At 35.6% G+C, this 13,415-nt stretch overlaps 1 protein-coding gene across 1 annotated transcript in view; it reads right to left on the bottom strand.

Moving 5' to 3' along the window:
* The window catches only part of LOC106469506 (arf-GAP with dual PH domain-containing protein 1-like), a gene marked incomplete at its 3' end in the record, with an annotated part of 33,166 nt that overhangs the window by 11,504 nt on the left and 8,247 nt on the right, over positions 1-13,415 (bottom strand). Inside the window, exons 2-3 of the mRNA XM_022398043.1 lie at positions 12,261-12,486; positions 454-643 (exon numbers count right to left, since the gene is read on the bottom strand). Coding sequence (XP_022253751.1) covers positions 454-643; positions 12,261-12,486 — 416 coding nt within the window. The remainder of the gene's footprint in view (positions 1-453; positions 644-12,260; positions 12,487-13,415) is intronic.

Genomic DNA, 13,415 nt, shown 5'->3' with positions numbered 1-13,415 from the left:
ATATATATATATATATATATATACAATATACACTCCAACGCTATAAGAAACTTCATCTTGTTCTTTGATTTTCCCTTCTACAGTGTTACTGATGAGAGATGGAATTCCCCAAAAATTAGTATAGCTCAGTATTGACAGGTTTTCACATATATTTTCATTATATGCACAATTAATCTGTTTCAAGCTAAAATAAAGAAGTTTACTTTAGAAAGGTTTAAAGGATTTTATACAAATATATATGTAGCAACATAACTTTGAATTTAACTTGGTAAATTCATCATTTTGTTTAACAGGGAAGAAATACATAGAAAACAATTTTAAATATCACTGACAGAAAATCAGTAGTGCGTGTTAAATCTAGGTTTAAAAACATAAAATATTTGACAAAGGTAATTTGAAAATATTTACACCCACTGTAATGCTATTTCTATTAGAAATATAAAAAATCCTTACTTCTTTCACATAATACTTAAAGGTATCTTCAGCTTCATTGAGAACAAATTTTCGTAAATGAAATTTTCCATCTTCTTTTCCACGCTTCCACAAATGCCCTTCCATAAAACCCTTTATATAAATCTGTTCTTCTGTGTGCAGAAATTCTTGCCTATCATACTTGGCTTGTATCCACTGTTCCTTTAAAACTCTGGTTATAAAAAATAAAATAGAATTTTCTGCATGTTAAATACACATATTAGGAAAGCAGATCATTGAAAATTAGTCCATATTTTGAAAAACAATGACATATAGAGTTCTTAGTCACAAAAATATTTTGTTTAAGTCACACATACTTAAGTTTAAGTTTTCAAAATTGAAGAGGGAGAGCAACATATTAATACAACTTTTCAAATTCTGGATCTTGAAACACACAATGTTAGGAATAATGGAGTTTGTTTCTTGCATAAAAAGATTATTACACACTAAAACTTGAAAATACAAGTCACAATATGTTTAAACAAACATGGTCAATTAGAGCTTTATTTGGAAATTTTTAGATATGAGGTACAGTGAAGAGATTTTTAAGAGGAAATTTACTAATAGCGTATGACTTGGTAAAGATATCTTGAAAACATACATGAACTTAAACTCAGACCTAGAAGAAGTTATTCTAATTCACTCAGATATTGACAAATTTTATTCTGCTGTGTAGAAAATGAACAGTTAAAGTAGTTTGAATTTCATGGATAATATATGGTAAGGTTTAAAAAATAGTTTTGTTCTAGGTACATAAGATTGATACATAAGTAGATACGTATAAAAAATTTTAACTTAAGATATTTTAGTTTTTGCAATTCTTTGATAAAAAAGTATTAGCTTTGTTTTTGTTTTATGGTTGATGAAACTTCTATCTAATAATTCTTAAAATGCATAAACTTACAGTAACCACTTCATTCCAAAATTTAACATCTTCCTTACCTGAAAATGCATTTCAGATTGTCATCTTTCTGCAAAACAAAGAGTGCCTTGTACCACTGTTGTGCAGATTTTTGTGAGTGCCACAAGCCTTGAACAAAGCTCCCACCCCTACATGTACAAACATATGTTGTACTAGGCTATGGTTCTAGTTAATCTGAACATCCAGATCCCATACATATGATAATTTGTCTGGACACATGAGACTTGATCCCCCAAGATACCAAATACACACCACAAAATGCCCCATATGTAGGACAAGCACAAGTACTTTACTTTAAACTTTGTACCATAAGAAACTAAACAGCATACAGTTTGAACACAGCTGTCCACAGTCAACTTTTAATGTTCCACCAAGGATAATAAATTGCATGAAAGTAAAGATACCTTAAAGTATCACATGATTAACACTTTCACCTCGGGCAGGTCAAAGTGCTCATGTCACAACTGTTCACAGAGTTACATTCAAAATGTAATTAAACTACTTTATTATCAATGTATACGAATAAACTTGGCATTGGAACATAGATAATAAATCAAAGTTTAGTATTATTTAAGTTTTAAGTTATTAATTTTATAAGGAAATATTTAAAACTTTTTTCAATTTCCCTTAGCAGGAGAACTGTGACATTTGTTATCTATGTCTAACCTCTTCTCTAATTTTTTTACCACCCCTCTGAGAAGTATGAAACTTAATGCAAATTACTCATTATAATGTTTTCATCATTCAGGCAAAGAACAATTTACATAGCCTTCAATCATATTTAATTACAGAGCAATAAAATAGAAAATCAGACCCCTCTTGCCATGCTCATCTGTCACATCCTCTCTTTCAGAACTTACCAGTAGTTCTCTGACATTTAAGACTATTATTTATAACCAATAGAAAGCAGAAGTTTTTCTCTATCAAATGACTATTACACTGAATTGTTGTCTGTACAGAGAACTGTATATTTCCCTTCCAGTTCAAACTTTATTCCCACGAGAAACCCATCGATAAGCTTAGCTGAATTTTTAATGGCTCTTGTCACTTTTATCAAACATTGTTTCTTTTTTTGCATGTTATTATTTTGAGTTCTTTGGTGTATTATTTAATTTAACAGAAATTATTTAATGCAGTTGTACAATTAGTATAAAATAGTAGGGTTAAGTTTCATCAAGAGTTAAAAAAAGGATTTTAGTTACTTTTATATTAATAAACAAAGAATAACATGAAAAACAAGAAATAAAGTACTTACCTGGGTGTCAAAATTGAAAACTTTTCAGGTTGGGTAAAATAAAATAATAATAATGTTAATAATAATATTTTTTTTTATGAGGTATGCTCGCAAGTAATCTGTGCATTATGAAAATCGATACTGTAATGCGAGTTGCATGTTCACCATGTGACTTGCAATTTAAAAAGCAATTAATAGTTAAACAAAGTTCCAAGTTCAATAAAATTTAAGTATAAATAAATGTATACTGTTACAAGCTTTAAGCTACTTAGGATAAACAACTGTGGTTTTCTGTTACAACTTACATTCATTCCAGAAAGAAAATAGGGGAACTTTATAATTATTTTCTAATTTCTTTTTATGGTTATGAGGTCGGTAAAATCAACTGACCTCCTATTGAGTTAAGATAAAGAAAATAACAGATAAAATACAAAGTTTTCTGAAAAAAAAACAAAAAAACATTTGATATATATTTAAGAGGTTTTTGGGGTTATGCAAATGATATTTGAAAGTTTTCAGATAAAGTATTTTTAATCTTATCATGAAAAATTACTTTGCAGTTATAAAGGGAAACAACATGCAGTGTGAATTGTAAATAGTTTTTTATTGAACATTAACACGCCCTTTCCATTTGCAGAAGGTAAACATGTAGTGTACATTGTAAATAAAGTCTTTCACTAACACTGAAGTGCTTTTTTCCTTTTTTTTTTGAGCTTATTAAATTCTACCTATGAGACCATTGAAAATCTCACTAGAACTCTTAATAAAAAATATTTGAGAGTCTGGAACTCTAATGGGAACCATGCTAGCATACGATTTAATCATCATTAGACTAAAACCTTTTACCAATAAGGGGGGAAACATCTTCCACGCCCAGTTAATCCCAATAAGGAGTAGCATTTGAACAAAGACTCGTTCTGGATGAAGCATAATAAATACATTGAAAGTGAGAAGAAAGGGTGGGAGGTTGTACAGGAAAATAACTATTTGAAATACATTTTCAGGGAAAGAAAATGCTCAATATATTCTATGACCATTCTTGTGCAAAGATTTCATAAAATAAGTATGAACAATCAAAGTTTAAAATGCACATTAATTTACTGTATAAAGTTAAAAGTAAAATATAAAACTAAAAACTCTAAATGTTTTGGTGGAAAAGTTCCACTAAAAATGTAGAGTTTTATTTAATTTTGTATTTTGCTTTTAACTTTATGCAATAAACTACTGTGCATTTTTAAATATTTAATGTTCTTACTTATTTTATGAAAGAAAATGTTAACTTTAGAAACATTTACTTCATCTCTCTGCAAAAAAAGAAAGAGCAAAAATCCCACACTGAGAAGATGGTATAGGGGCCAGTGCAGGTAGAGAAATTACAAAGATGAGCTCAATGGGAGACTGCATCAATACTCTTCACCCAATAGAAGAGGTAGAACAAAAGATATTGTCAAAAAATCCCCTTTTGTGTGGTACTAAAGTATTATATAAGGAGGCAGATATTAATATTTTCCTACACTGAAAATATATTTTCGATAGATACCTCTTTTCACAGTTATAGCTATTCTTCATTTAACTGTTCTCTAGTGCTCAAATTTTTGCTTGCCACTAGCTTTGAAACTCCAACCCAATTCCACATGTATACAACATGGTTCAGCTGTGTTTAAGTATGTAAATTAGCATGTGAAACTTCTCCATCAATAGGAGTGCAACAAACCCTCCTATCACAGCTGACTCCTTTGATGCAGTTGAATTCAATCATCACTTCAAGATAAGGCAAAAAAAACAAAACACTGGAAGTGTAGAGGACAGGTTAGAAGTGCGAGAGGAGGTATGTATCGGAAATATTTTTTCATTGTAGGAAAGTAAATTAACTTCTGATTCAATTACTTATCTCTTCTCACAGTTACAGCTAGAATCCCACATTAAGCAGGTTGAGGGACCAGTGTAAAAGCATCTGAAGAGCACCCATGGAGTGTGCCCTCTCTATAGAGAGGGATCACACACATGGGAGACTGCACCACATCTGAACCAGGTATACTCTTCATCCATGTGGAGCTAACAGGTGTGGTATCACAATCATAGGGCAGAACAAAGTAATAATTCCAAATTCCTTAGGAAGAGAAATGTGCGTAGAGTGGTTAGGGCATGTTGGACCTTAAGCAAAGGTCAACTTCAATTCAAATCAGTAGCACTGGGAGGAACACAAGCAGTTAATGGTAGAAGGAGGGGCCCTCAACCATTCACCTCAGGTCTGGGAACCAGAAGGGAAAAACTTCCATTCTAAAAACCTAAACCATCATGTGCACAAATTGAGCAGGAAACTCTGGGAATGTACACCTGGATGATGTCAGGAAGTTGGAAATGCAACATGGAGGGTCAATTCTTGTATAAAATCAATTGGCTTTGGAGATGTAACATCCAGTCCATGTCAGGAGGAAGTTCCCAGCCCACTCACATGTGAGAATTGATGTTGGCTGGTTCACCTCCCACCAAAACCAGTCACCCAGAAGCCAACATCCAGGCAGTGGTAAGAAGGAGAGTTTCCAGCGTGAGGGTCAAACTGTAAAATAGATGGAAAAATCCAGTCCAGACTGGCTACATCTAGAGAAAATATCAGACCAGTGGCAGAAGGATAGTCATACCTTCTACACAGGCAGAATACCACCACCCTACTCTCAACTGAATGTAATTATGCACACTCAGGAGGAATCCACCATGATCTAAAAAAGGTTAGAGATAGGCAGCATCTTTTCTGCTCTACTCTTGTTTTTCCACAAGTGTACAGTCCAGTACAAACATATTTATGATGAAATATACCATAACAAAGAATCTGCAAGTAGTCTTGAGGAACATCCTATGTAAATAGTGAGCACAATAGACCTTATAGATCTCATGGTGCAGATTTTGGATATCAGTATACCTGGACAGGCACCACTTGCCACAGAGCAGGATCCATTACATGTAAAGTAGGCCCTGAAAAAAAAAAAGGAAAAAACAATCTTATGCATTCAGAGTTCTACCGACGTATGGAATATGGTTACATGAGGAATACGATATCCGGCTGAGCAGGAAACTACTACATGATGCAAACAGCATGACACAGCAGTGTGGGGAGTGTTCCACATGGATAATCACCAAAGGACAACAGGAAGGGGCAGCCAAGGAGAATGAGAGGTGATGGATCAGATGGTACAAGACACAGAATAATTGGTAAGATTCAGGAGAAAGGGAGCAAGAGCCATGGAACGATGTTATGTGTGATATGTATTACCATAAAGCACAGACTGGACACAAGAAATAATCTGGAGCAGTGTGGAAGTAAGTGTAGATAGTCTCAAACCCCTCGTAAGGGACTGGAGGGATAAGGCACCCTTGAATGAGGTTTCCAGAGGAGGGACCAGGAGAGAGGGAGAGGGTTCAGAGGTAATTCCTGGAGAAGGGACAGGAATGGAAAACAAGATTGAGCCAGCCAGAAAAAACCCACAGAGAGAACTCAACACAGAGTGAAAAGGATAAGATAAATTACTTGGGTAAAAGACAGATGGGAGGGTAGGTATAAAGGAAAAAGTCCTTCAAATACTGGCTGAATGTATCCATGGCAAAAGCCAAAGGATGTGGAACTGGGGACTAAAAGAGGAGGTTTGGCATTCAATTGAGTGGCAAATGCATACGGCTGGGGAGTATCCAACTGAGAATATAATCATTAGAATACCTTGGGGTCGAGAGACACTCCGTGGGTAGAATCTTGCCAGGATGAGACATAAGAACCATGACAAGACTGATGACACCCGGTATCTGACAAGTCAGGAAATGAGTTTGATGGCTATGAGCCCAGAAGAGGAGCCCTAGAGTGCAGGAATATAAGAACTGGGATCCAGGGCCCCTTTTCAGGTGATGTAAGAGACAATCATCAAGTTATCAAAAATAATCACAACTTTCATGCCCCACAAAGATGACAGAAATTGAATTATAACCCAACAAACAGTAAGTAGTTCCAAAAGGTGGATATGAAGATCTAATAGTCTGAGAACTCCTGTGTATTACAGCATGCACCCCATCTTAACAACGAGGTATCTGTGAAGATGTGGATATCCGGGCAGGGAGGAGGATTAGGTACTCCCACTGTCATGTTGTTCCTGTCTAACCACCAGAAGAATTTGGACTCAATGGAAGCAGGAAGGATATTTGTAAATCCAGAGAGCCCCTGATGAAATGCCATTGATCTTGTAGTACCCATCTGTGATGCCCAAGTCCTCAAAAGAGACTGAATCTCTCTCCCAGGGAGAAAAGGTGATGATAGCACCCTCTGATCTAACAACTCTATGGTTCGCAGACAAAGAGGAGAAGGCTAAACTCAATTGAGATGCAAGTTGAAAAACACACCCCGAAAAACAAGGTATTGGGTGAGGTGGATACCGGACATCTCCACCTTGATAATTCAACCAACCTTAGCAGCTCTCTGTTGAGAAGTTGAGTGGGTGTGTGGAAGAATCTGTTAAAGATGGATCCAAAAGAAGCCAGTTGTCCATATAACGATGTAAATTGAGCCTGCAAAGACGTAGGAGTCGAGTATATGACTAGATCATCAGATATAAAGTGTAGGGTGCTGATGCCAGCTTAAAAGGAGGAGCTTGTGATTGATAAATGTGAATCTCATGGGGAGGGGGGGGGGGAGTAGAGAATAACATGAAGCCTCAGCAATAGGGATGGGAAGATAAACATTGGACCCATTGAATCTCATCATTCAAAGCCCTGGAAGAAAGCCTAAAATGAAAACTAGTAGGAAAAACTAAACTTACAAATAAAAGTGATCAAGCAAGAGATGTAAGGTGGTGGATAAATCCACTCCATAACTGTCAATTTGACATAGATAAACCTCTGTCTAAAGGCCACGTAAAAAACAGTGAGGTTGGGCAGAATAGGAAAACTTGATGAAAGGAAGTGGCAAAGGGACTAGTGGTGGTAAATGATCCGTTTGCACTAATGAAAGGCCAGCAGGAACGAGACAGAAAATAAAACAAATTGCCCTATGTAAAAAGCTTAACAGTTGCATAAGGGAAAAGCCCACATGTAAAACTGAATGTATGACACCCCATCATGAAGGATTTCTGTGGTTGACATTGAAGGGAACTCCAAACAAGGAAGTGGAAGAGGCTCCATGGATGTCAAATGGCAGATTAGTCGAGACTACACCTGAGCCAGCCAAAGAAAAGCAATTAGAAGGGTCTAGCAAGGTATATCCCACATTGGTAGACAAGATATGAAGAAGAATGCAAAAATAAGGATAGACATAAAGAAAGAGGTTGGACCAATCCTGGCTTAGAACATCAACAGCCAGGTATGCAAAGGAAGTCGAGACTAAAAGTGAGGAAGTTTGGCATTTAGGAGACTTGCAAAAGCATTGATTAGATGATTTTCAAAATAAAAACAAGTTCACTCAAATGTCAAAGGATAAAGGGACCACTCCATGGGAAAGATTTTGCTCAATGAGAAGAGATCCCCCCCATCTGTCACCAAGTTCAAAGCCCCCAGGACATGATAGGCCAATAACTGAATTAAGTGGTCCAGGGCCCAAAATAAAAATTCCAGAGTGAGAAAACACAGGTCCCAAGAATGAATGCCACCCTGATGGATGACTTGAGATGCATCCATAAAATCCAGATGAATCATGAACTGAGAAGTGGGCAGCATGTTAAGCATCCAAAATTTTCAGGACATTGATATGAAGAGACTGTACCTCTGGAGAACAAACTCTTGAAATGAAGGAGGCGTAGAGTATCTTTCCCCATCTAGAAGAAAAAGCATCTGTTTACAGATGCAAGTCAAGTTAAGGAAGGGAATATATAGAGTTGTGCTTGAGTCACCAGAATAGAAATGGATGGCGAGTTATAAGGGCTAACAAGTAGTCCACTGAAAGGAATGCATATGGATGTGTCTGAGATTAATAAGGAACTCGAGGGAAACCAGAGAACCTCTCACACAGATAGAGTAGGCTTGTAGATGCAAAAGTGATGTTGAGCTCACCCCAATTGAGAAAGTCACCCAGATAGACCAGTTATTGAGTGAGGGTCAAGACAGACTTAGAGCTTTTGACCAGCCAATCCAGATGAGACATTTCCCAAAGGAGGATGGAATTTGCCTCCACAGAAGCTCTTTGAGACAGAGCTAGCACAAACTAATCATCTATACAATACTAGAAGTAAAGACCCAAAGAATGCATCTACCAAGTAAATGTTTACAGAACACGACTGAACATGTAAGGGGCTGAGGCAAAGCCGAAGGGAAGGGTCCAGTACTGAACAACCTAATTGTTGTGGACAAACCAGAGGAAACATGGGGCACAGACTAATTAGGAAATTAAGAAATACATTAGAAACATTGACTTTGGTTATCCACAACTTGTGAAAGAATGCCCAAAAAGTAGATCAAAAACAATAAATCAATGATAGATGACCAGCATAAGGTCTTCTTTGGGAATAAAAACCCAGAGTGTGAAGAGAAAACCATTCTTACATCTTCCATAGCCAGTAGAGAGGATGCAGCCTCCTTGAGATTCTGAAGATGTATTAGATCAGAAGGAAATTGAAAAATGGCTAGACAAGGAGAAAGTCAAGGGGGGGAAGCATGGGAATAGATCACAAGAAAGCACTGACATGATACAAAAATCATTGGCAAAGGAAGTTCAAAAGTGCACAAATAGGGAGAATTAAACTCTCACAGGACCGGAGCTGAGAGGCAGCACACATGACAAGTCATCTCTTCAAACCATGATGGCCAGCTATTCAAGAGGATGAGCCTAAGAAGGGCAATAGGACAAGGTAAAAGAGAGAGAGCAACCCCACATGACTCCCAAGGACAGGGAACCTGTTGAGGCACCCACAATGTGGTAAGGCAGAATAACCGAAGAAGTCTGCTGGTGAGCAGCTTCAGCCCAAGATTCCAAAGAATCAGGAACACCTCCAAAGATTTCATAATGAAGTAAATGAGCAAGGTGGAGGTCTCAGAGATAAGCACACATATTAGAGGAAGGAATCCAAACCAATTAAACCCCAAAAAACAAAAAAAGACATCAAGAAGGTCAGAGCAGAATGAGCATCTCCATCAAAACTATCAAGGTCAATGGAGAGTTTCGAAGAGAAGTTGAGGCACAGACAAACAGCAAAGAAGCTGCAAGGTGGTAAGATGAAGGCTAGTAGATTATAAGTAAGAGACAAAGTAGAAGTGGGTGGCACCCAAAGTAAGAACTAGAAGCTCATGGACTGAGGTTTAAGAAAAAAAGAAGGATCATGACTATCTGATATAAAAAGGTCACAATGGTGAGAAGGTTGAGGATGACATGGATCAGGAAGTAGTTGGAACAGTGAAGTATCAGCATGTCTAGATGATGGGGGGGGGGGGGGCAGATGACAAAGGCTCATAAACTAAAGTAACCCAAGACTCATCAAAAGATATTGTAGAAAGAATATCATTGACTAAGACAAATGAAATTATCAACACCAATATAAAACAACTAACAACTCAAGGTAAAAGATGAAATTGCCACACATATCCCCCTAAGAATAAACTCATGGAATTACTATGAATGGAGGATGTGTTGCCCTTCTATTGGTGGAGGGCTATTTTCCAAAGAATAGCCTTATGGTTCTACAGTACACCTTATGACTAGCTATAAAGGAATAATCATCAATTCCTCTTTCTTAGTTTTTATCACTGTTTAACAAATGACAAGATGATAACCTACCTTTACTTTTGCATCAAAAATATAACAACATTAAACCATTTTAATGATTTAACTGTTTCAATAAGTCTCAAATGTCTACTGTGTGTGTAACTGAATATTAGCGCAAACACATCATGTATTTAATGTCTTTAGTGTTCCAAAATTCATTTATATCCACATATACTCTGATGGTACTGAAGCAACAGGCACTACCATCTTGCTGACCAAAATAAAAATGTACTCTGTATAGTTAGATACATTTACAAACCTTTTCGTCTCTTAATTGCAAAATACATCTTCAACACAAGCCCTGTCTGGATTTAACCAACAAACTGACTATTGACTCTGAAATTTCACTAGCCAAAATGAAAAAAAAAAAAGCCAGTGCTGGATGAATTAACTCAGCATTGGAATCTTTTCCTGTAGTAAAAATAATTTAAATTTTTTATTTTTTTAAACAAAAGAAATTCAAAGCAAGCCTACAAAAGACCTTCAAATGTTGGATATTTGTTTACATAAGCTGTTGTCAAGAGGTCCTATTTAAAGACAATCATATTTAAGGTATATGGTTCAAAATATATCATGCAGGGTAAAATGTATTTCTATTTTAGACTTGCATGAAGGCTAATGAGTTTTGTTATGATAAATGCTGTTAAAATGCCATTTGTGAATGGGTTGTCTGCTATAGATAATGAATGATAGAAATATAGTTTGGAGATTTTAAGCATCCAGTTAATCACATCTGGTAAAGCTAGGAAGGGTCAATCAATGTTAATGGTATTTGTTACTATCTAATCCAAGACATTTTTTCAGACTGAGGTGTAGTTTGATTTATCCTTTAGGAAGATAAACAGTCACTGCAAAACTGTTAAACAAATGAAATGCAATTTTTAAAGATCCTCACTTGTGCAAGAAGTTTCATGCAAACCATCATTTTAGTGCTAAATTGGTAAAAATAAATAAATTGCAATTAACAATTATCTGTGGCAACCACAGTTATCCCAAGCTAAAGTCCAGGCTTATAAAAGGCATAACTAATTACAAGGGATTGGTTCAAATTGTTGCATCAAATGTTTTGAGGGCATTGGATAACTTTATCCCAGCCTCTCTGAAAAGGGCTGTCAATCTTGTAAGTCTGATAGACTCATTTCAACCCTAATATCACTTTAACTTTATAAAGTTTTGTTTTCTTTAGACCAATCAATCGTTTTTGGAAACCATTCAAATAGCATCCCACTCACTCAGTCTGCATCTCTCTGCTCCACTCCTCGTCAACTGACGTCATTGCCATGTAATAAACATGCTTCCACCACAGCTATCATCATTCGACAGTCTCTTCACAGCTTTCTCAGCATTTTCAGGCTGGCATGTTTCCACATTTTACCAGGCATTTCAAAAAAGCACTCATCGCGTTTAAACAAAATTAAGCCCAGAGGCTTCTTCCACATCCGTTTGTCTTAAACCTATTCACCTTGCGAGATGAAGAGAAACTACAGTTTCTGACCATCCCGGGTTGTCTTTCAGACCCCCAATTTTTCTTTGACACTTGAAAGATCTTACACCTAAATTACTGTCATGGATTGGATAAGGGAAAATAAGTGCAACTTTGGCCACATCTAAAGAAACCAAAGATTTGAGAGTTAATATACATGAGGCAGAATTCTCCATGAACTTTAGTGGCATTTTCTATTTGGAATTACAAACATCCATTCTAGTTTCAAGAGCATATTGTAGAAGAAATCTAGGTATTATGAACTGTAATTAAAATATACCAAGATATAAACTTGTTGTGCAATATCCAAAAACAGCTTTTCCTGAGTTCATGTATTTTCAATCTGTGCAAATGCACACTGTATGACTGTCACAAAAAATAAAAGTCTCAAAAGTTGAACAGAATTTAGATTATTACTTACTGAACATCCGTGGAACATGGTCTCTTGTAGCACAATGGCACGTCAATCTCATACTTTTCCTGGGCTTTGTCATTTCCCATATTTTCCATTAATTCTACTTGTGTTGAATCCCAATTGTCCAGAAAAACAGATTTCACTTTGCTGATGTGAGAACCAAGATTGCGATGAAAACCTGCACACTGAGTGCATATAAATATTCCAATGTTGTATGATGCCCATTCTGGACCTTAAGAAAGATACACAAGATATATATATATATGTCACTTAAGAAGCAACATCAGTACTTATTCTACCACTTGCTATTTCTCTAAAATGCAAGTAAATTACAAGCTTAGCTCACATATACAGAAGCATTTTGTTATATGTAACTCATGCTGGCATATTGATAAATTAGTTCAAGATAATAGTCCCTTTATTCATTTCCATTAATACAGTTTTCCATTACAAGTAAGTTTTTATATATATATATACATAATTTCTGAAAAATGAATAACTTTGATGACATGACCACACTCCAAGTAAGCAATGACATCTACAGTTGCCATTACAGTGGAAACTTGACTTAGTTCTAAGAAATGTTGCCCTGGTTTGTTTACACTTTTGGAACTGACCCTGTGGTATGATTTATGACTTTTTTGAACAAGACTAGATTACAACATTATAATTTACAGCAATACTTGTACTCAATATACCAATTCAAGCATGAATACTGTGCTCAGTTTTATTATTATTATAATTAATAGCACAAAATTTAGACCACTTTTTAATAAACAGTAAAATATACATGTAGAAATTATGGTAAAAAAATCTGTTTAAACTAGTGTTACAATACAATCAATTTTCTAGAACATTTAAGCCATTTAATTTTATTATGTTGTGAATGATACAAAATTTAGAATTCCACTCAATTTTACTTTTAATTAATCAGTCTTTAAAATTGTAGTATTATAATCAAAGTTGTCCAAAGTTTTACATGTAATGTATATACCAAATTATTTTCATTAAGAGATATTAACTTTAAATTCTTAGCTTACAATACCATAGGATCTGCTGTGCATTAGTATTAATTTTTCTACTATAGCAACCCAAAAATACAACTTACAGTAGGTTAGCTGATTTTGGTTCTATGATATATAAGCAAGTTTCACTTTATAT

The sequence above is a fragment of the Limulus polyphemus genome, unplaced genomic scaffold, assembly GCF_000517525.1.
Source record: "Limulus polyphemus unplaced genomic scaffold, Limulus_polyphemus-2.1.2 Scaffold3518, whole genome shotgun sequence".
Lineage (NCBI taxonomy): Eukaryota > Metazoa > Arthropoda > Merostomata > Xiphosura > Limulidae > Limulus > Limulus polyphemus.
The sequence above is the reverse complement of the archived record's forward strand: the minus strand, read 5'-3'. Positions and strand labels throughout refer to the sequence as shown.